General features: G+C 37.4%; 1 protein-coding gene across 1 annotated transcript in view; it reads left to right on the top strand.

Annotated features, from left to right (window-relative positions):
* Positions 1 to 24,363, top strand: part of SUPT3H (SPT3 homolog, SAGA and STAGA complex component) — a 540,026-nt gene that overhangs the window by 275,701 nt on the left and 239,962 nt on the right. Inside the window, exon 3 of the mRNA XM_047101640.1 lies at positions 11,034 to 11,118. Within this exon, the coding sequence (XP_046957596.1) occupies positions 11,034 to 11,118 (85 nt within the window). The remainder of the gene's footprint in view (positions 1 to 11,033; positions 11,119 to 24,363) is intronic.

Below are 24,363 nucleotides of genomic sequence, written 5' to 3' on the forward strand. Positions count from 1 at the left end.
TTGTGGACATAATGTAAGACCTGAAACTCTTAAAACAGTCGAAAAGCTTTTTGACATGGGTCTTGGTAATGAGTTTTTGGAAATCACACCTAAAGCACAGACAGCAAAGTCAAAAAAACCCCAAGTTGGATGTATAGCAAACAAACAAACAAACTTCCATTCAGCAAAAGAAATGACAGCTTGTGCAATGGAAAAAAAAATTTTTTTTTTGCAAATCATGTATCTGATAAGGGGTTAATATGCAGAGTGTATAAAGCGTTCCTATAACTCAACATCCAAAAAAACAAATATTACCTTAAATGGGCAAAGGACCTGAACAGACATTTATCTAAAGAAGATATATATGGGGCGCCTGGGTGGCTCAGTTGGTTGAGCGTCCAACTCTTGATTGTGGCTCAGGTCATGATCTTACAGGTTGTGAGATTGAGCCTCTCACTGGGCTCTGCTCTAACGGTGCAGAGCCTGCTTGGGATTCTCCATCTCCTCTCTGTCTCTGTGCCTCTCCCCAACCCCCACTCATGCTCTCTCTCAAAATAAGTAAATAGACATTAAAAAAAACTAAATAAATATATAAAGAAGATATATAGATGGTCCACAGGCACCGCAGGCACTGAGCATCTTCAGTGTTACTATCATTAAGGAAATGGAAATCAAAACTTCAATGAGGTATCACCTCATGCCTGTTAGAATGGCCATCATGAAAAAAGACAACGAGTGCTGGTATGGATGTGGAGAAAATGGGAACACTTGTGCCTTGGTGTTGGGGTTTCAAATTGTTATAGCCACTATGGAAAACATTAAGAAGGTTCCTCAAGAAATTAAAAAGAGAAATGCCATATGACTCCGTAATTCCACTTATGGATATATATATATCCTGAGGAAACAGAAACACTAGCTTGAAAAATACCTTCACCATGTTCATGACAGCATTAGGTAAAATGGCCAAGACATGGAAACAACCTGTCCATCGATGGATGAATGAATAAACATATAGATAAATAGATACATACATACGTACACACATGTATGTATACACATATATGTATATGTATACACACACATTGGAATATTATTGAACCATAAAAAATTAGAAAATCCTACCATTTGTGACAACATGGGTGGGCCTCAAATGCATTATGCTAAGTGAAATAAGTCAGATAGACAAATATCATATGATCACGTACATATGTGGAATCTAAAGCAGAAACAGAAACAAAAACCCCACCAAATCATAGAAAAAGGGATAAAATTTATAATTGCCAGAGGTAGGGGGTGAGGGGCAGGGGAATTGGAGGAAGGTGGTCATGGTACAAACTTCCAGTTATAAGATAAATCAGTACTAGGGATGTAACGTACAACATGATGATCATAGCTGACGCTGCTGTGTGTTCTGGAAGAAAGTTGTTAACAGCAGTTTCTAAAGTTCTCATCACAAAGAAAAATTTTTTCTTTCCTCGATGATGGATGTTAACTGAACCTATTGCAGTAATTGTTTCACAATATGTGTAAATCAGACACCTTCAGCTTACACAGTGATATATGTCAATTACTTCTCAATAAACCTTGGCGGAAAAAACTGAAGCCTGAAGGTCAGGCTTCTAACTTAGCATAGGTCTCCAGGATTCCCTCTGCCCTACTATGGTTCAGTATCTCCATGAAAGGACCTCATGCACACATCTGCTAATCTAACTTTTGTGACTGCCATCTAGAGGACACACTGGCTTTGGTGCCAGCGGGCCACCCCAAAAGAAAGTTTTTAATTGGCTTTTCTCCCGGGGGTCAGCACAGAGACAGCAGTTAGAAATGCCCACCTCCCAGTCTTTCCTGAAAGAGGCCTATTGCATATCTTAAAAACTATCAATTAAAGGTCAGGCTAAGTTAGCACGTATCTAGGGGCTGATTATCAACCTCTCCACAGATTGGGGAAGCCTCTGCATTCTCTCTCTGACCAATTCCAGGACAAGAGCATCACCCTAAGAAGAGCTTTTACACACGTCTGGTACCCTGGCTTTTGCAGCCCCCGTCCAGGGGACACATCTCTTGATCTGGCGGTGGCGGCCAACAGAGCTTGAGTTACTGGTTCCTTGGGACTGTAGCAAGCAAAGAAACACTTTTGAACCAACTATCACTCCAGGGCTCAGCACAGAGGGAACAGAGAGAAGCACTCATCTCCCGCTCATTCCCTAAGGGAAGCTTGTTTGCACACTTTAAAGATCCTGCCTTGGGGTCCTGCTTCCAAACAGCCTAAATCTATGTGCTGAGGTCTTCTCCTGTGGGACACTGATAGTTCTTGGCACACCCTCAGTTACTATGAGTCTCTAAGAACAAAGAAGGTTAAGTCTAGAGAGATGACCAAGAACTAGGGCTAAGTGATAGTGTTCATCTCCTACACAAGACTATTCTGTCAAGACTGGGAGAGGGCCGCCTGGTGGCTCAGTCAGTTAAGCATCTGATTTTGGCTCTGGTCGTGATTTCATGGTCTGTGAGTTCGAGCCCCACAGCAGGCTCTGTGCTGACAGCTCAAAGCCTGGAGCCTGCTTTGGATTCTGTGTCTCCTTCTCTGTCTGCCCCTCCTTCCCCTCTTCAAAAATAAACATAAACTTTTTTAATTTTATTTTTTAAATTTATATCCAAATTAGTTAGCGTATAGTGCGACAATGATTTTAGAAGTAGATTCCTTAATGCCCCTACTGATTTAGCCCATTCCCCCTCCCACACCACCTCCAGTAACCCTCTGTTTGTTCTCCATATTTATGAGTCTCTTATGCTTTGTCCCCCTCCCTGTTATTATATTAGTTTTGTTTCCCTTCCCTTATGTTCATGTATTTTGTTTCCTAAGGTCCTCATATGAGTGAAGTCATATGGTATTTGTCTTTCTCTGGCTAACTTCACTTAGCATAATACCCTCCAGTTCCATCCACGTAGCAAATGGCAAGATTTCATTCTTTTTGATTGCTGAGTAATACTCCATTGTATGTATATACCACATCTTTATCATTCATCCATCGATGGACATTTGGGCTCTTTCCATACTTTGGCTGTTGTTGATAGTGCTGCTGTAAACATTGGGGTGCATGTGTCCCTTCAAAACAGCACACCTGTATCCCATGGATAAATACCTAGTAGTGCAATTGCTGGGTCGTAGGGTAGTTTTATTTTTAATTTTTTGAGGAACCTCCATACTATTTTCCAGAGTGGCTGCACCAGTTTGCATTCCCACCAGCAGTGCCAAAGAGATCCTCTTTCTCCGCATCCTCGCCAACATCTGTCATTGCTTGAGTTGTTAATGTGAGCCATTCTGACAGGTGCGAGGTGGTATCTCCTTGTGGTTTTGATTTGTATATCCCTGATGATGAATGATGTTGAGCATATTTTCATGTGTCAGTTGGCCATCTGGATGTCTTCTTTGGAGAAGTGTCTATTCATGTCTTTTGCCCATTTCTTCACAGGATTGTTTTTTGGATGTTGAATTTCATAAGTTCTTTATAGATTTTGGATACTAACCCTTTATCTGATATGTCATTTGCAAATATCTTCTCTCATTCCGTCGGTTGCCTTTTAGTTTTGCTGACTGTTTCCTTTGCTGTGCAGAAGCTTTGTATTTTGATGAGGTCCTAGTAGTTCGTTTTTGCTTTTGTTTCCCTTGCCTCTGGAGACGTGTTGAGTAAGAAGTTGCTGTGGCCAAGATCAAAGAGGTTTTTGCCTGCTTTCTCCTCGAGGATTTTGATGGCTTTCTGTCATACATTTAGGTCTTTCATCCATTTTGAGTTTATTTTTGTGTATGGTGTAAGAAAGTGGTTCAGGTTCATTCTTCTGCATGTTGCTGTCCAGTTTTCCCAGCACCACTTGCTGAAGAGACTGTCTTTATTCCATTGGGTATTCTTTCCTGCTTTGTTGAAGATTAGTTGGCCATACGTTTGTGGGTCCATTTCTGGGTTCTCTATTCTGTTCCGTTGATCTGAGTGTCTGTTCTTGTGCCATAAAAATTTTTTTTCATAAAAAAAAAGACTAGAAGAGGTGGCTGTTTTATCTAATGCACATAAATCAACACAGAGAGTGAAGGAAATGAGGAACAGATATGTTCCAAACAAAAATATAAGATAAAACTCAAGAAAGTGAGGTAAGTGATTTACCTGATAAAGAGTCCAAAATAATGGTCATAAAGATGCTCACTGAAATCAGGAGAACAATGCATGAATACAGTGAAAATTTTGACAAAGAGAAAATGTAAAAAAATACCAAACAGAAATCACAGAGTTGAAGAATACAATAACTGAACTGAAAATTTCAAAAGAGGGGTTTAACAGCAGACTAGAGGAAACCAAAGAAAGGATCAGTGAATTGAAGACAGAACAGTGGAATTCGTCCAATGAGAGTTGCAAAAAAAAAGAATTAAAAAGAGTAAAGATAGTTTAAGGGACTTAAAGACACCATCAAGTGGACCAATATTTGCATTATAGGGTCTCAGAAGGAGGAGAGAGAGAGAAAGGGGATAGACAGCTTATTTGAAGAAATAATGACTGAAAATTTTCATAACTAGGGGGAAAGAAACAGGCTTCCAGATTCAGGATTCTCACAGAGTTCCAAATCAGATGAATCCAAAGAGACCCACACTGAGACACATATAATTAAAGTGTCAAAGGTTAAAGACAAGGAGAAAATCTTAAAAGCAACAAGAGAAAACCAGCTTGTTACATATGAAGGACTCCTCCCCCACAAGACTGTCAGCAGATTTTTCAGCAGAAACTTTGTAGTCCGGAAGAGAGTGGCATGATATATTCAAAGCGCTGGAAGCAAACAATTGGCAGCCAAGAATAGTCTACCTGACAAAGTTGTCCTTATGAATTGGAGGAGAAATACAGATTTTCATAGACTAGCAAAAGCTGAAGGAGTTCATAACCACGAGACTAGCCTTATAAGAAATGTTAAGGGACTCCTTGAAACTGAAATGAAAGGATGCTAAGTAGTAACTGGAAAATAAATGAACATACAGACTCCACTGGTTAAATTCATAGTACTCAGATGTTTTAATGGTGTTGAGCAAATCATTTATACATCTAGTGTGAAGGCTAAAAACGTAAGTAGTAAAAATACAGTTACAATAAGTTGTTAATGAAATACAAGGTACAAAGATGTACATTGTGAAATTTAAAAACAAAAATGGAGACAGGGGAATAAACAGTATGAAAACCTGAAAAGCCATAGAGCTGATGGTGTAAGTCCCAGTCTGAGTTCAAAGGCAGTGTGGAATACTGATGTCCTAGCTTGAAGATAGGCAGAGGGACTATTTCTCCCTTACCCTGCCTTTTGTTCTTTTGTTCCACCCATATTGGAGAGGGCAATTTACCTTACTCAGTTAATCTCATTTAGAAGTACTTTCAGGGGTGCCTGCGTGGCTCATTTGATTAAGTGTTTATCTTTTCACTTCTGCTCAAGTCATGATCTCACGGTTCATGAGTTCAAGGGCCACATCCGTCTCTGTGCTAATGGTGCAGAGCCTGCCTGGGATTCTGTCTCCCTCCCTCTCTGCCCATCCCTCACTTGCTCTCTATATCTCTCTCAAAAAATAAATAAAAATAAACTTAAAAAAAAGAATACTTTCATACAGGATGCCTGAGTGGCTCAGTTGGTTAAGTGTCTGGCTCTTGGTTTCAGCTCAGGTCATGATTTCATCATTGGTGAATTCAAGCCCCACATTGGGCTCCGTGCTGGTGATGTGGAACCTGGTTGGGATTCTCTTTATTTCTCTTTATCTCTCTCTCTGCCCCTCCCACATTCTCTCTGACTCTCTTTCAATATACATAGACTTACAAAGAAAGAAAGAAAAGGAAGGAAGGAAGGAAGGAAGGAAGGAAGGAAGGAAGGAAGGAAGGAAGAAATACTTTCACAGACTTAACCAGATTGTTTTGTTATTATTGTTTTTTAATGTTTGTATATTTTGAAAGAGAGAGCATGCACGCAGGGGAGGGGCAGAGAAGGAGAGAGAGAATTCCAAGAGCGCAGAGCTCCACACAGGGCTTGATCTCATGAACCATGAAATCATGACCTGAGCCAAAATCAAGAGTTGGATGTTTAACCAACTGAGCCACCCAGGCACCCCCAGGTTAATGCTTAATCAAATACTTGGGCACCCCACAGCCCAATAAGATTAAGGCATAAAATTAACCATCACCCATGTCCACTCAGCACCCATTTACATCTCTTTAAACTATTCTTAATCTCCAAATAAAGGCAATAACAAGGTCATAATTTTGCCTAACGTCATACGATTATCCAGTGTACAACTGAAAATGCATTACCCGTTTCCCAGAAGATGAGGTTAAGCCCTTAAGTGATGTTTACCCTTCTTAATATCCCTAACTTAAATTCTGTGATGTGAAATTAATAAATATTATGCTATTAATTCAATACATTTTATGTTACATGATAAGGGAGTAAGAGAGGGAGAGAAACAATATTTACCTCACACACACACACAAACATTCATAACAAAATAAGGAGGACATATTCATGATGATTGCAACACTTGCTTTTGTCACTGGTCATGTGGATAGTTGGTATTAGTAACTACCTTTTTGCCACTACCCCTTCTGTATTCCCTTAGCCTTCAGCTACCACCTCAGCTGGTTGTGGCTTTTTGTCTGGTGGAATGACCCAAACCTTCATTCCCAAAGGATCTGGGCCATTAATAGTCTTTCCTGGATTGGGTTGCTGTAGTTTTCCATTGACTTTAATCACAGGGCATGGTAACACTAAGAGGTGGCTTAAGGGATCTCCTGTACTCCAGACATGTCCTTACCTCCACTGTGGCAGACCAGTCCAGTCTCCACTTGGTAGTCAACATCACTCACCCCAGCCAGCACAGTAACTCCCTCTTTGCTTGTTGATTCAGAAGCATGAGCAATCTGAAGTGACTGAATGGCAGTCTTAAGTCTTATTTCAATGGAATAATTGTTGTGTCAGTGGAATAAATGTGAAAGTATCCCTCCCTCTCCAGAAGACTTGTAGGCCAGCAAATCATAAAGTCATGGGAACTAGAAGCAAAATTTTGCTGGTGGGTCTTCAGGGGTGGTAATGAGTGCTGCCACTACCATTCCACCCCTTGATTCCTGGATTTGTGAGTCCAGTTTGTGGGTGAAAACAGCACCATATATGGGATGTTGATTCACAGGATATATAAATGTTCTGGAGACCCTGGCCCCAGCCCTACAAGATATTGTCACGTAGCTGACACTGTAACTGGATCTTCAAAAGGCCATTCCACCATTCTGTCAAACCAGCTACTTCATGATGGTGGGGAACATGTTAAGAGTAGTGAACTGTATGAGCATGGGCCCAGCGCGCCTCTGCTTTTGCTGTGAAGTGAGTTTTTTGGCCACGAACAATGCTGTATGGAATACCATGACAACAGACAGGCATTCTGTTCATCCACAGATGGTAGTTTTGGCAGTGGCATTGCGTGTAGGGACAGCAAATCCATATTCAGAGGAAATGTCTATTCTAGTAAGAACCATACCCTTTCATTTTCATGATGGAAGTGGTCTGATATAATCAACGTGTTGCAAGGGAAATGACTGGTCACCTTGGGGAGTGGTGCCATTTTGGAAACTCAGTGTTGATTTTGCTGCCAACAGATAGGCACTCAGCAGGGGTTGTAACAACGATGGCACTGGTTAGTGGAAATCCATGTTACTGGGTCCTGCGTATCCTCCACCCCTCCCACCATGGCCACTGGGTTCATGGGCCCATTGAATGATGACAGGGTGACTGGGGCAAAAGGCTGATAGTATCCATTGATCATTAAAATTCTCCTTTGCTGAGGTTGCCCATGAGCATTCTCATGGGACTCCGATATCTTCACTTTTTTTCTTGTTCAGAGAAATCTTATCTACTTGCCTCTTTGCCACATTTCCTTCTCATGAATTTTCTAATCATGTTCCTTCCGTGTCCTTTCCCATTTATTTAGCCAAGCATTGGCCATAGCCCATGAATCACTATATAATTTGTCCTTTCAAATCAAAGGAACAATTAGGCGCACTGTTGAATGGTTTTCCGATTGGGAGGATTTCCCTTCACCACTGTCTTGCAGGGAAGTTTCACCATGGGACTGCAGTGCTACGGAACTACAGGTCACTTCTGGGAGATGCCTGTATATCATGTGGGACTTGTAAACCGGGACCCGAGTCTTCTTTTTTCCTGCTAACCGATCATATGGAGCTCTCATGAGGTCGTAGGTGAAGAGTAGTAGAGAAAGTGAATTCCCTCTCATTCCACCTTTTGTGTTATTCATGCCTTTCATTTATTTATTTTCTGTTTATGTACATGAGTAAAATTTATGTGTAATTTTATTTTCTTTCTTTTTTTTTTTCTAGTTTTGATACCCAGGGTATATTAGCCTCAATAAATGAGTAGGGAGTATTTGTCTCACTCTGTTCTCTTGAAAAGTTGTATCAAATTAGAATAATTGATTCTTTGCGTGTTTGGTACAATGGTAAGGCTGTTATGTTTTTGTTTGTTTTGGTTTTGCTTAGGTTTGGATTTTTTTACTGCCGATTCAATTTCTTTCACATTTATAAAACTATTCAGGTTTTTTATTTCTTCTTGAGTCACTTTGGCCATTTGTATTTTTTTGGGGGGGGGGAGTGGAATTTATCCATTTCACCTCAGTATCGACATATTTAGCATAATACTGATCATGATATTCTGTTATTATCCATGATGTATTATGGGTAATTTCCTTAGATCTGTTCGAATCGCTAATTACATTTATGGTTGCATCTCTCCACTCTTTATTATTTTTCATCCATATTAATCACTGTGATAAAATATAAAACATAAGATTTACCACTTTAACTATTTTTAAGTTTTAAATACATTCACAGTGTTGTGCTACCATCATCACTGTTTATTGTACAGAAGTTTTTATCATCCCAGACAGAAACTCTCCACACATTAAGCAAATGCTCTCCAGTCCCCCTGTGTCTTCAATTCTACTTTCTGTTTCTATGAATTTTCTTCTTCCAGATGACCCGTACAGGTGGCAACATACAATAGTTGTCCTTTTTTGTCTGGCTTATTCAATTAGCATAGTGTTTTTAAACCTTATTCGTATAAGAGCATGTATCAGAGCTTCTTTCCCTTTTATTGTTGAATGATATTTCGTTGTGTGTAATTACAACATTTTGTTTATTCATTTCTTGATGGACACTTCAGTTGTTTCTACCTGTTGATGATTGTGAATAATGCAGCTGCGATTGCTGGTGTACATGTACTTGTTTCAATCCCTGTTTTCTGCTTTTTTGAGGTATACACCCAGGAGTGGAATTGTTAGGTCATATGCTAATCCTGTGCTTAATGTTTTCTGAAACCACGCAACTCTTTTCCACAGTGGCTGTACTATTTTGCCTTCCCTCCAGCAATGTACAACGTTTTCAGTTTCTCTATAACCTAGCCAACACTTTCTGTTTTGTTGATGGTAGAAATGCCCTTCTGGGTGTCAGGTAGCTTCTCAGTGTGATTTTCATTTGCATTTCTCTAATGACTAATGATACTGAGGATCTTTTCACTGGTTATTGGCTGTACGTATGTTTACGTTAGAGACATATTGATTCAAGTCTCTCGCCCATTTTAAAACTGGGATTCTTTTTTTCTCTATTGTTGTGTTATAGGAGTTTTTAAAATATATTCTGGTTATTTGATCTATGATTTTCAAATATTTTTTCCCATTCTCTGGGTGGTCTTTTCCCTGTCTTGTCCTTTGATGGTTTGTAATTGTGATGAATTCCAATATATTTATTTTTTCTTTTGTTGCCTGTTATTTTGGTGTCATAGTTATGAACCCCTTGCCAAATCCAAGGTCATGAAGATTGCCCCCTGGTTTAAGAGTTTTGTAGTTCTAGCTTTTTAATTTAGGTCTTTGACCTATTTCAAGTTTATTTTTATATATGGTACAAGGTAAGAATCCAACGTCATTGTTTCCGTGGAGAGATCTTGTTTCCCTGCATCAGTTGTTGAAAAGACTGTCCTTTCCAAATTGGGTGTTCCTGGCACCCTTACTGAAAATCAGTTGTATAAAATGTAAGGTTTTACTTCTGGCCTCTCTATTCTATTCCATTTATCTCTCCTCATGCCAGCACTCTATTTTTTGTTCTTTTACTCATAGCCTCAGGTGAGATAGACAAAATGCCTTCTGTGGAGTAAGTATTTGCTTAGTTCACACCTACGAGTATCACCAACTTCATATTAGGTCCCTCAAACTGACCTCCTGCCTTGCTTGGGGTCCCAGCATTCTTTCCTATTTTTTGAATACTGTATTAAATGAAATCCAGATTATGGGCCATTATGACATTAGTTGCCTTCAGAATAAACTTTGGCTCCAGGGCTCTCCCAGTGGAACTGTATTTTATCATCTTGCCAGCATTCTGTTTTATCTCCTATACTGCTGGTTAAAGTCATTAACACAGTATTGTGCCTTTTCAAATGTTCTTCACCGGGAAGGGATTCTCTGCATATCTGGCCCACCATATGAAAGTTGAGAAAAGGACTTTTAAGATCAGTAACCCATTCTTGATAATCTGCTTATGTATAATTAGAAATAATGTATTATGGCATTTATATACATTTTTCTAAGCAACTTTCATTTTAATTACATTACTTGCCTAATTCCATTACCTGCTTTTATAATTTTTCTAAATAGCTGTTACTATGTTACTGTATTAGTACTTTGGATATAGTAACATGATTTTCTGGTTGCCAGTATTATGAAGTAGTGGTTAATATCTTCCAATATCCTACACAAGTCAAGAAATCATAGATAACACTGCATTTGACAAGTTGTAGCTTGTATGGGAGAAATGCAGTTCTTTGTCGATAGAACATTGCACATCCACTCTGTTGTTTGATAGAACAATTTGTACTTTATTAACATTATTATAATAAATATCTTTCACTTTTGTATTTTCTTAGTTTTACAGTCCTTACTTAGTATTGGTTTGCTTAATCTCTTTCTTTTTTTTTTTTTTTTTTTTTTGCAGGTTTTCTTTAGGTGATGCTAGGAGGCCTCTTCATGAAACAGCAGTTTTGGTAGAAGATGTGGTACACACACAGTTAATTAATCTGGTAAGAGCGTATATAATCTTATTTGGTATTTCTCCATTCTGCTCCTAGCTGCTTCTGTTGGGATTGCAAGCCAACGTTTTTTTTTGTTTTTGTTTTTTTTTTTTAAAGATAATACTTCCATTTGGAATTCTTTTCTTGTCTGCTGGAGTCAGGTGTAATTTACATAAAACCAAATTTCACCAATCCACGTGCATAATTCAGTTTTGACAACTGAATACTGTCGTGTGACTCCAAACACAGCATGATATAGAACGTTTTTTTTTTTATCAGCCAAAAATGTTCTCTTGTGCCCCTGGGTATAGTCAGTCCTTTCACCTACTCCCTGACCCCTGGTAACACTGAATTGTTTTTTCAAAACTTCTCCATATTGCACTTCAGACTTACAGAAGAACTGCACAAATAGTGCGTAGAATTCCGAGAGACCTTTCATCTTTCTTTCATTAACATCTTATGTAACCACAGTACTATTATCAAAAACAGGAAATAACGTTGCTGTAATACCTTTAATGAAATTACTGACCTTATTTCATTTTCATCAGTTCTCTTGGTAATGCTCCTTCCCTGTTCCAGGAGCCAGTCCGGGATAACACATTGTACTTTGCTATCCTGTCTTTGTAGTCGTCCCCTTTCTAGGATAGCTCCTTCGTCTTTCCTTGTCTCATGGCCTTGACACCTTTTTAAACTTACTAGACAGTTGTTTTGTAGAATCCTCTCGTTTTTTCAACCCGTCTGATGTTTTCGTATGATTAGAATGTGGCTATGCATTTTTGCCAAGAATACCACGGAGGTAATGAGTCCTTTTCAATGCGTCGTATCATTGGGGTTCATGTTGTTGATGTCTTATTTGTGATCTTAACCTTGATAAATTGGCTGAGGGTATATATACTGAATTTCCCCGCTATAACGAAGTTACAAGTTATTTCTTTTTGTTGTAAATAATTATCTTGGGGGAGGTATTTTGTGACTCTACAAATATTTTCCTTCTCTAAAAATTCGTGCCTATTTGTTTGAACATTCATCCGTGGATCTTGTCTGAGACAGTTATGACTGTGGTATTTACCTAATAGTGGTTTTCTATTTGCTTGTTTCCTTTTATATTTTTTAATTGCAGTTATCCTTAAAGGAATATCTATCCTTCATCACCATTTATTTATTCAGTTTTTAATGTATATTTGTATGGACTAATGTATATTTAAGTTTTATTCTTAGAATCATTATACAATAATATCATTATTTTTATTGCTCAAGTTGTTAGAGTATTGGCCTTTAGGAACACTTTCGTGTCCTTTTCCCCTTTTCCCATCAGGTTTTTGATCCTATGTCCCATATATATTAGAGATATCAATCCTTTGTGGTATATGATACAAATATATTCTTCCACTGTGTGTTATCTTTTGACTTTATTTCTATGGGATTTTTTAGACATACAAATATTTTTATTTTAAGTGAGCCAAATATATCAACCTTTTATTATCTTAGGCTTTTGAAACATAGTTAGAAAGACTTACTTTATATTGAATTTGGAGAAGAATTCACCCATGTTACCTTCTGATACTTGCATGGCTTCATTTTTAACATTTAGATCCTTAATCCATTTGTAGTTTATTCTTGTTATCATGTGAGATACAGATCTCATTTTATCTTTCTTCCAAGGACTACCCAGTTATACCATCCATACTTCCCCTAATGATTTGAAATACCCCCTTTGTCATATACTAAGTAAGCATATTTGGGATCTATTTATGATTTTATATTTATTATTAGTGCCTTATTTTTCTATGTGTGTGATAATACATTTTAAATTATACAGGTTTTTGGGACCCCTGGGTGGCTCAGTCAGTTAAGCATCCGACTTCAGCTCAGGTCATGATCTCACAGTCCAGGAGTTTGAGCCCTGTGTTGGGCTCTGTACTGACAGCACAGAGCCTGGAGCCTGCTTCAGATTCTGTGTCTCCCTCTCTCTCTGCCCCTCCCCTGCTCATGCTCTGTCTCTCTCTGTCTCAAAAATAAATAAAAACATTTTCTAAAAATTTAAATTATATAGGTTTTATGGTATATTTTAAAGATTGTTACAACTAGATTCTCCTTGTCATTTTTCTGTGTGTTCCTGATTATTCTTGTATGTTTATTTTTTTATATGAATGTTAATATTAGATTTTCTAGCTCCATAAAGTAGCTTTTTGGTATTTTCATTGAGATTTCCCGAATTTATTAATCAATTTAGAGAGAGCTGCATTTTAAGTATGTTCACTCAATCTGAGAATAGGGAATGTCTGCATTTTTTTCAAAATGTCTTTTTCAAAATGTCTTTCGTGAGTGTTTTAACATTTTTCTTCTATAGGCTACACATATTTCTTACTATATTTATTCCTACGTATTTGATTTTTGTTGCTACTGCAAATGGAATTTCTCTATAATTACATAATAGCTGAAAACATCTGAAATTGAAATACATAAGTCTACAGATTCAAAGAGCTAAGCCAACTCCAAATACAGTAAACCCAAAGAAATGTATGTTAAACTGCTGAATACAAAAAAAAACATAATGTAAATCCTAAAAGCACCCAGATTTAGAAGCACCTGGGTGGCTCAGCCAGTTAAGTGTACAGCTCTTGATTTCAGCTGAAGTCATGATCTCATGGTTTGTGGGATCGAGTCCTGAGTTGGGCTCTGTGTGCGCTCTCTCTCTCTCTCTCTCCCCCTCTCTCTCTCTCTCTCTCTCAAAATAAATAAACATTAAAAAAAGTTTTAAAAAACATCACCTAGATTTATTACCATAGAGGAAGAATGACTTGAATGCAAAATTTTAATTAGAAAACACAGAGACTAGAAGGAAATGGCACAAGTTTTAAAGTACTGGGTATAGAATTTTCGGTTGGCAACTATTTTATCTGACTCCATATTCACATGGTCTTCTTTTTCCCTGTGTCTCCATGTGTCCTTCTATCTTTAAAAAAATGACCAGATATTTACTATTTAGTATATTAAATCTATACATGCTATTGTCTTCACATCGCAGTGTTGTAGCTTTAAAGAGTCCTGTTTTTTAGGGGTGCGTGAGTTGGAGCCCTGCGTCGGGCTCTGTGCTGACAGCTGAGAATCTGGAGCCAGCTTCAGGTTCAGTGTCTCCATCTTTCTGTCTACCCCTTCTCCGCTCACATTCTCTCTCTCTCTCTCTCTCTCTCTCTCTCTCTCTCTCTCTCTGTCTCTCTCTTTCTCCAAAATAAATAAACATTTTAAAAAAAATTTTTTTAAATAGAGTCCTGTCTCTTTTTTTTTTTTTTATGTTTATTTATTTTTCACAGAGAGAGAGAGACAGAGCATGAGTGGGGAGGGGCAGAGAGAGAGGGAGACACAGAATCAGAAACAGGCTCCAGGCTCTGAGCTGTCAGCACAGAGCCCAACGCGGGGCTCGAACTCACAAACCGTGAGATCATGACCTGAGCTGAAGTCGGAAGCTCAACCGACTGAGCCACACAAGCGCCCCAAGAGTCCTGTCTTTTAAAGCAAATAAGATGCAATCTTTTACAATTACCCACATATTTAATATTTACCATGCTCCTCATTTGTTCTTACAGGTCTGAGTTGCCATTTAAACCATTTCCTACAGCCTGAAAACTCTAACATCTTTTATAGTAAAGGCATGCTGGTGATGAATTCTCTTCAGTTTCTTCATCTGAACATGCCTTTTTTCACATTTTTTTTTGAAGCATATCTTTTTTGTATGTGGAACTCTAGTTGCTAATCTTTTAGCAGTTGTGCCCCTCCAGTGTTTCTCAACATACATTAGTTTCTGATATTCATGTGTTCCCCTGTATTTGACATGTTGTCATTCTCTGGCTGGTTTCAGAATTCTTTATTACTGGATTTTAGAAGTTTGATGTCTGAAGGACTGACTTTCTTCATGATTATCTTGCTTACAAGTTTGCTTTATGTTGTTGGATCCGGTAACTAATGTTTTCCACTAATTTGCAAAAGTTTTTCGCCATTATTTTCTGTGTGTGTTTTTCATTCTTCAGTTTCAATCACATGTGTCCTGGACCATTTGTTATTATTTCACAAATCTCTGAGAGCCTCTAAATTTTTCTTCAAACAGTTTTCCCCCTCTGCTTAGTTGTTACTGTTTGACTTTGTAGTTTCTATTGATTTGTCTTTAAGTTCACTGGTCCTTCTGTACCCTTAATCTACTGTTTAGTCCATTTGATAGATACTTCATTTCAGTCATAGTATTTTCCATTATACTATTTGAAAATGCATCTTATTGGGCTACGATGCCCCTTTTGAACTATGGACTCATTTTTATATTGTTCTTACGTTTTAAATCTAGAAGCTCCAAGTTACATATAGAAGTTATTTGATGATGGTCATTATAGTAGTATAAACAAGAGTTTGCTTATGTTTTTACTTGAAGGAACTTATTAGAGTATATGCTTACTTTTCCTTATCCACATATTATTTAAATAGTAATTTTGATCTGTATTTGTGAGATTGGCCCTGTCCTAATCTCACAAAATGTAAAGTTGAATGAGATACCTTGCTAGAGAAAGATCTTGCTTTTTTTCCCCTTTGCCATATTGAGGCGTGCATTAGAGTGAGTTCTTCAGATGAAAAGAATAATAGAGAAATGGTTTTTAAAAGTTAGTTGTTTTTTTTTACCATTGTATATTTGTAGCCATTATAAATTACGTGTCTGTCGATGTGTGTATGTGTTTTATGCCCTGTTTTATAATTCTCTGTACATTTAACTCCTAAGACTAGTTTTTTCTTTAATTCTTTTATTCTGTGTTTATTGAGATATAATTGACATGTAGCATTGTATAGGTTTAAGGTGGACAATAAGATGATTTGCTATGTTTATATTGTGAAATGATTACCACATTAAGGTTAGTTAACATCCACTAACTCACGTATTTGACATTTTTGCATGAATAATGAGAACATTTAATATCTACACTCTTAGCAACTTTCTGGTATACAATACAATATCGTTAACTATATTCACCGTGCTGTCCCCTAGGCCCTCGGAACTGATATATCATGTAACTGGGAGTTCATACCCTTTGACCACATTCTCCCATTGCTTCCACCCCTCAGTCCCTGGAAGCCCCCAGACTACTCTCTATGAGTTCAGGGGATTTTTGTATTTTTGTATTATTACTATTATTTTTTTAGATTTTGCATATAATGAGATTATTCAGTATATGTCATTCTCTGCCTTATGTCACAAGCTGAATGCTCTCAAGGTTTGTTTTATGTTGTTGCAGATGGCAGGAATCGTGGAGGGTTTTTTTTTGTGTGGCCGAATAATAGTCCAGTTGCATGCACACACATACACACACGTACAAAACCACGCTTTCTTTGTCCATTTAGTCATGATCCACATTTGGATGATTACTGTGCTTTGGCTATTGTAAATAATGCTGCAGTTGCACTGTGGTGCAGATGTCTTTTCAAAGATTTTCTTGCTTTTGGATATACACCCAGAAGTAGGATTGATGGCTCTGGTGGCAGTTGTTCTTCAGTTTTCTTGAGGAACTTCCATACCGTTTTCCATAGTGGCTGTATCAATTTACTTTCCTGCCAACAGTGCACGAAGGATTGCTTTTCTCCACATCGTCGCCAGCACTTGTAGTGTCTTGTTGATAGCAGTCATTCTCACAGGGATGAGGTCATACCTCGTGGTGGTTTTGATTTGCATTTCTCTGATGATAAGCAATCTCTGATGATAAGCAATCTTGAGCAGCTTTTCGTATACCTGTTGGCCATTTGTGTATCTTCTTTGGAAAAAATGTCTACTCAGGTCCTTTCCGAATTTTTAAGTTTACCCATACTTTCGTGTTCATGTTTTATTTGATAACCTTTAAATCTCAGTGAAAACAACAGAGAGGGTTTTTTTTTTCCAAGTTGAATGGCCAAATATAGAGAAACGACTTGTCCACGTTATGAGCTTATTAGGTGCTAGAACTGAAGGGCTCCAGAATTGAAGCCTCCTTACCCCCTTCCTCTGGAGTTGTATGATAACCCTGCATATTTTGGGTATTCACCACTATCAGATATAGGGTTAGCAAATGTTTTCTCCCATCCCATAGGTTGCCTTTTCATTTTGTTGATTGTTACTTTTGCTATGCAACAGCTTTTTAATTTGATGTACTCTCGGGTATTTACTTCTTACTTGTGCTGGTGTCATATCCAAAACATCATTGCCCAGATCAGTGTCAAGGAGATTTTTATATCAGTTGTCTTCTAAGAGTTGTATGGTTTCAGGTCTTACATTTAATTTTTTATTCCATCAGGAGTTAATTTTTGTAAGTGGTGTAAGATACGGGTCCAGTGTCATTCATTTGCATGTAATGTCCAGTTTTCTAATACCATTTATTTATTTTTTTAATTAATTTTTTTTAAGTTTGTTTATTTATTTTGAGAGAGAGAGCAGGGGGAAGGCAGAGAGAGAGAGAATCCCAAGCAGGCTCCACACTGCCAGCATGGAGCCTGACGTGGGGCTCGAACTCATGAACCCTGAGATCATGACCTGAGCTGATATAAAGAGTCAGACACTTAACCAACTGAGCCACCCAGGCACCCCTCCACTACCATTGTTACTGTATTTTCTCCATTTAGTATTCTCGTCTCCCTTAATTTTAGTCCACTGTGTATACATAGGGATATTTCTGGCATCTTAATTCTATTTCATTCATCTGTGTGTCTGTTTTTATGCCAATACCATATGGATTTACTGTAGCTTTGCAGTATAGTTCAAAATCAGCCTGTGGTGCTTTCTTCTCCTTTTCTCAAGATTGCTTTAGTTATTCAGTGTCTTTTGTGGTTCTGTATAAATTTTAGCATCGGTTTTTCTATTTCTGTTTAAAATACCATTGGAATTTGATAGGGATTACATTGAGTCTACAAATGGCTTTGAGTAATATGAACATTTTAACAATGTTAATTTTTTGATCCATGAGCACAAGATATCTTTACATTTTTTGTGTTGTCTTTAATTGTTTTTATCAATATCGTACGGTTTTCAGTGTAGTGACATTTTACCTCATTGGTTAAGTTTAAGTATTTTATTCTTTTTGATGCTATTGTAAATTCAGTTCTTTTCTTTATTTCTCTTTCAGATAGCTCATTGCTCGTGTACAGAAACGTAACTGATTTTTGTATGTTGACTTTGTATTCTGCAACTTTCCTGAGTGTTTTGGTTTTAATGGTTTTTTGTGTGTGGATTCTTTATATTTTCTATATATAATATCATGTCATCTGCAAACAGACAATTATATATCTTCTTTTCCATTTTGGATACTTTTAATTTCTTTATCTTGCCTAATTTTTCTGGGTAGGCTTCCAATATTGTGTTGAAAAAAAGTGCTAAGAGTGGGCATCCTTGTCTTGTTCCTGATCTTAAAAGAAAAACGTTTAATCTTTCACTGTTGAATATAATGTTAGCTATTGGCTTGTCATATGTGGCCTTTATTATATTGAGTTATATTCGTTCTTTACATAATCTTTTGAGAATTATTGTCATAAAGGGTGTTGAATTTTGTGAAATGCTTTTCCTGCATCTATTATGAGGATCATATGCTTTTTTATCCTTCATTCTATTTAAGTAGTATATCACACTTATTAACCTGGGTATATTGAACCAACATTGGATCCCCCGGGGATAAATCCCACTTGATTATAGCATATGATCTTCTTAATGTACTGTTGAATTTGGTTTGCCAGAGTTTTATTGAGATTTTTGAATCCGTATTCATCAGAGATATTAGCCTGTGATTTTCTTTTCTTGAAGTGTCCTTATCTGACTTTGGTATCAGTGTAATGCTGGCCTAGTAAAATGAGTTTGGAAGTGTTCCCTCTTGAGTTTTTTGGAAGAATTTGAGGATTGTTTTCTTTAACTATTTGGTAGAAGTTACCAGTGAAACTGTCTGATCGTAGGCTCTTCTTTTTTGAGAGATTTTGGTTACTGCTTCAACTTCTTAGTCATGATTGGTCTGTTCACATTTTCCATTACTTCATGACTCAGTCTTGGTAGGCTGTGTATTTCTAGGAATTTATCCATTTCATCCAGGTTATCCAGTTTGTTTTCATTTAATTGCTCATAGCAGCCTTTTATGATAATTTGTGTTTCTGTGGTACCAGTCGTAATGTCTCCTGCTTCTTTTATAATTTTGCTTACCTGAGCCTTCGTTTTCTTTCTTGGTTAGTTTAGCTACACATTTATCCATCTGTTTATATTTTTCAAAAAAACTCCTACTTTCATTGATTTTTTTTTCCTACTACGTTTTGAGTTTCTATTGCATTTATTTTTGCTCTAATCTGTATTATTTCCTACTGCTATCTTTGGGCTTAGTTTGCTCTTTCTTTAATTCTTGTCGTGTAAAGTTAAGTTGTGTATTTTCAGTCTTTTTTTTTTACTTAAGAGAGAGAGAGAGAGAGAGCACAAGTCTGGAGAGGGGCAGAGGGAGGGAGAGAGACTCTTAAGCAGGCTCCATGCTCAGCACGAAGCCCGACTCAGTACTCGATCTCATGACCCTGGGATCATGACCAATCAAGAGTTGGATGCTCTACCAACTAAGCCACTCAGGCATGCCTTTCTTTATTCTCTTTTTTTTTTAATGTTTATTTTTGAGAGGGAGACGGAGAGAGAGTACATGCACACGCGAGCAGGGGAGGGGTAGAGAAAGAGGGAGACAGAGAATCCCAAGCAGGCTGTGCAGTGTCAGCATAGAGCCCACACAGGGTCTTAGACCCACCACACATGAGGTCATGACCTGAGCTGAAATCAAGAGTCAAGCCCTTAACTCACTGAGCCACCCAGACACCTCGCCTTTCTTCATTCTTAATGTAGGCACATATTGCATAAACTACCCTCTTAGAACTGGTTTTGTCGCATCCCAAAAACTTTGGTATGTTGTGATTTTGTTTTTGACTCAAGATGCGTTCTGTCTTCCCTTTTGATTTCTTCTTTGCTCTCTTGGTTATTCAGAAGACTGCTGTTTAATTTCTGCATATTTGTGAATTTTCCAGTTTTCCTCCTGTTATCAATTTCTAGTTCTTTACCATTGGAGTCAGAAAAAAAATACTTGATTTATGATTTCAGTCTGCAGACAGGAATGTTTCCTGCCTGGTTCTTGTGCCAGCAGGACCGCTTGCAGTCAGCAGCTGGGAGTGACTGGAGCCCAGTTACAGGGCTCTTTCTGAATCCACAGAAGGACCAAGTTTGGTGGGCTTAGCTGCAGGGGCTCCTGGACAAGGCCAAGGCGGGCTGGAATCAGTGCAGAGGCCATTTCAAGTTCCACACCTGGGACTAGGCTGTGTCCCTGTTACCTGCGGCACAGGTGGGCATGACCTCTCCCAGATCCTTTGATATATGGTGCTAGTAATGGTACGGTCGCCACGCAGGGCTATAGCCTAGCCCTCAGGGGTACAGGATTGTTATTGTTGCTTTTCTTTTAGCTGGCAGGTCACTGAACCGGACGCAAAATAGAAACTGCGTTGTTGTGAGCTAACTCACATGTCTGCTAAGTTCTTACAACATCCTACTACTGCTTTCTTGGCTTGGTCTCCTCTGCATCTCCCGTGAACTGGTTAATTTCGGCATGTTTCATTCAGCTCTTCAGAGGAAAGGAAGACATAGTAGGAAAAAGTGGTTTAAATGTGGACACTTCCTTCACTTAGAATAGTATGCAGGCATAACACATTGTGGTATTTTCTGTTTTCTTACTAGTTTAACTTTCTGTATTTGAAACGTATAGCTTATATTACATATGGCAAACCTGGTTTGTTTGTTTGTTTGTTTTTTGCTGGTTGTTGTTCAGCTCTGTGTGTTTTGACAAATGCATAGGGCTTTTATAACTACCACAACAATCAAGATTCAGAGGTTATATCACTTCCCCACAGACTCCCTTGTTTTACCCATTTGTATTCAAACTCCTCCTCTCTACCCCACCCCCTCTGTTCCTTGAGGTCCACATTCCCCTTTGGTGGAGCAGAATGAGAGAGCTTCTCATAACTTTTTGTGAGTGCCTGGTAAGCAGACATGAATTTACACTGTTTTTGTGTCCACGATAGGAGTTTCTGGTGCAAAATAAAACCCATGAAACTCACTGCCTATTTTTTTTTTTTTTTGTATTTTCAGTTCTCATTTCCTTCTCAAGTCTGCCTCCAACCATTTACTTTTGAGAATTCTCAGATAGTTGTTGAATGTATTATATCCAGAGTTTTTATTGCATTCATTGGGAAAAGCAGTGTGGACTCTGCTTTTACTCCACCATAACTGGCTAGATAGTTGAAGTCAGTCATTTTTCTAAACATTGTTTTATCACCTGAGTCAATGATCCACTTTTTCTTTATTTAAAAATTATTTTATTGAGACAATAATTGACCTATAATATTGTATTTGTTTCAGGTGTATAACATAATGATTCAATATTTATATGTATTGCAAAATGCTCACCACATTAATGAATTCACTTCTCAATTTTTTCTTTCCTCTTTTTTCCCTCTTTGCATCAGAATCTTTGTATGTTTTTATCATAGCACATTTGTTCCACAGTGTTACCTAAGAATTCCTATTTTTGATATTGATGTAAGTAAAACTATATTGCTTCCAAGTAGGGATTCACTTGCAATTAAACAAAATAGTTTATTAATTTCAGTTTTAAGCTTATCAATTAAACAAGAGCTTGCTTCATTGGTTACCTTTGATGGTAGTCTCCTGATATTCTTGAAGTTTATACATCTATTTCTCTTAGTTTTAACCTGCATGTCAGAGCGTCTTTTGATAGTTTTTAAAATAATGTTTAATTTATTGTTTAAAAACTACCATATTATATCTTGATGTCATTTGGTAACATACAGGGCTTTTATATAGCTAAGTCTTTAGAAATTGCTGTTCAGAATGCTGTGGTGTTCTCAATGTTGCAATGTCTTTTGAGACGTAGTAGTCATAGTATCTTAAAATATTCTCTATGTATTTACTGTTCCACTATGTGGGCATCCCTATGGGACTAAATCTTTAGCCACATAATCTAAAACGGTATGTAAGTAGCTGCCAATTGTTCTTTGCACATGAAAGTTATATTTTTTCCAGTGTCCTAAAAACAAACATAAATTAAGCAACCATTTAGTTTCTAGAGTGCGATATTCTGTTTCAAACTGTTTCTTGCTTTGATCATTAGGTATTCTTTATTTCAGGTATTTATTTTATTCATTAATTTAGTAAACCTTTATCGAGTGACACTAATGTAGCTCTGATTCTACTGACAGTGAGTGAATAGAAAATTATCTTTGCCTTTGGGTAATTAACAATTTTGTAATGTATAGAAATTAAATTTAAGAAGCACCTGGGTAACTCAGTCGGTTAACCATCCAACTTCAGCTCAAGTCATGATCTCACAGTTCATGTGTTTGAGCCCCACTTCAGGCTCTGCTGGTAGCTCAGAGCCTGGAGCCTGCTTCGGAATCTGTCACCCCCTCACTGTGCCCCTCCCCCACTCGTGCTGTGTCTCTTTCAGTCTCTCAAAAAATAAACGTTAAAAAATTAAATTTAATTTAAAAAAGAAATTTAAAACCCATAAGGAAGAGAATACACATTCTTCTCTAGTAGATGTGTAACATTTTCCAAGACAGATAACATGTTAGGCTACAAAACAAGTCTTAATAAATTTAAGAGGATTGAAATCATATCAAGCAGCTTTTCCACCCACAGTGGTATGAAACTTGGAATTAATTAGTTACATGAAGAAAACTGGAAGATTCACAAATACATGGAAATTAAACAACATACTGCTGAACAACCAGTGGCTCAAAGAAGAAATCAAAAGAGAAATAAAAGAAATACTTTCAGACAAATGAACATGGAAGTGTAACATACCAAAATTTGAGGGATGTGACAAAAGCAATTCTAAAGGAGAGTTCATAGTGATAAATGCCTCCCTGAAGACATGAGACAAGTCTCAAACAACCTCACTTTACCTAATGGAACTAGAAAAAGAACAAACAAAACCAAAGTTAATAGAAGGAAGGAAGGGACAAAGATTAGAGCAGAAATAAATGAAATAGAGACTGAAAAGACAGTAGAAAAGATCAATGTTTCGAGCTGGTTCTTTAAAAAGATAACAAAATTGACAAACTTTTAGGCTCAGAAAGAAGAAAAAAGAGAGGACTCAAATAAGTAAAATAGGATATGAAAGAGATACTACAACTGATACTACAGAAATATAAAGGATCATAAGAAATTATTATAAATAGTTATATGCTAACAAATTGGACAACCTCAAAGAAATGGATGAATTCCTAGAAACACAACCTACCAAGACTGTCTCTTGGTGAAATGGAATATCTGAACATTCCAATTACTATTAAGGAGATTGAATCAGTAATCAAACACCTCCCAATAAACAGCAGTCAGGGCCAGATGGCACCACTGGTGAAGTCTACCAGACATTCAAAGAATTAATGGCAGTCTTTCTCAAAGTCTTCCAAAAAGTAGAAGGGGAAGGAATTCTTCCAAACTCATTTTATAAGGCCAGAATTACCGATACCAAACCCAGACAAGGATGTCACAAGAAAACTCCAGGCCAATATCCCTGATAAGTATGGGTCAAAATCCTCAACAGAACATTAGCAAACAAGCTCAACAATACATAGAAAGGATCATGTACCATGATCAAGTGGGATTTCTTCCAGGGATGCAAGTATGGTTCAACAAATTGTGACACAGGGTATTAACAGAGAGAAGGATAAAAATCATACAATCATCTCAATAGATGCAGATAAGGCATTTGACATAATTCAATATCCACTTCTGTAAAAACTGTCAACAAAACACATAGAGAAGAACTGTACTTCAATATAATAAAGGTCATACATGACAAGCCCACAGCTAACATCATAGCCAACAATGAAAAGGGAGAAGTTTTTCCTCTAAGATCAGGAACAAGACAAGGATAGTTATTCACCACTTTTATTCAACATAATACTGGAACTCCTAGCCATAGTAGTCAGGCAAGAAAAATAAAAGGTATCCAAATTGGAAAGGAAGAAGTAAAATTTCCACTATTTACACAGGGCACAATATTTATAGAAAACCCTAAAGACTCATGAAAAAACTATTAAAATTCATAAGCAAATTCAGTAAAGTTGTAAATCAACAAATTCAGTATGAATATAAAATTAAAAAACAAAAATCTGTTATTTTTCTGTAGGCTAATAATGAATTATCAAAAAGAAATTAAGAAAATC

This window comes from Lynx rufus, unplaced genomic scaffold (assembly GCF_022079265.1).
Source record: "Lynx rufus isolate CCGP_SWC_20201006 ecotype Redwood Valley unplaced genomic scaffold, mLynRuf1.p SCAF_6, whole genome shotgun sequence".
NCBI lineage: Eukaryota > Metazoa > Chordata > Mammalia > Carnivora > Felidae > Lynx > Lynx rufus.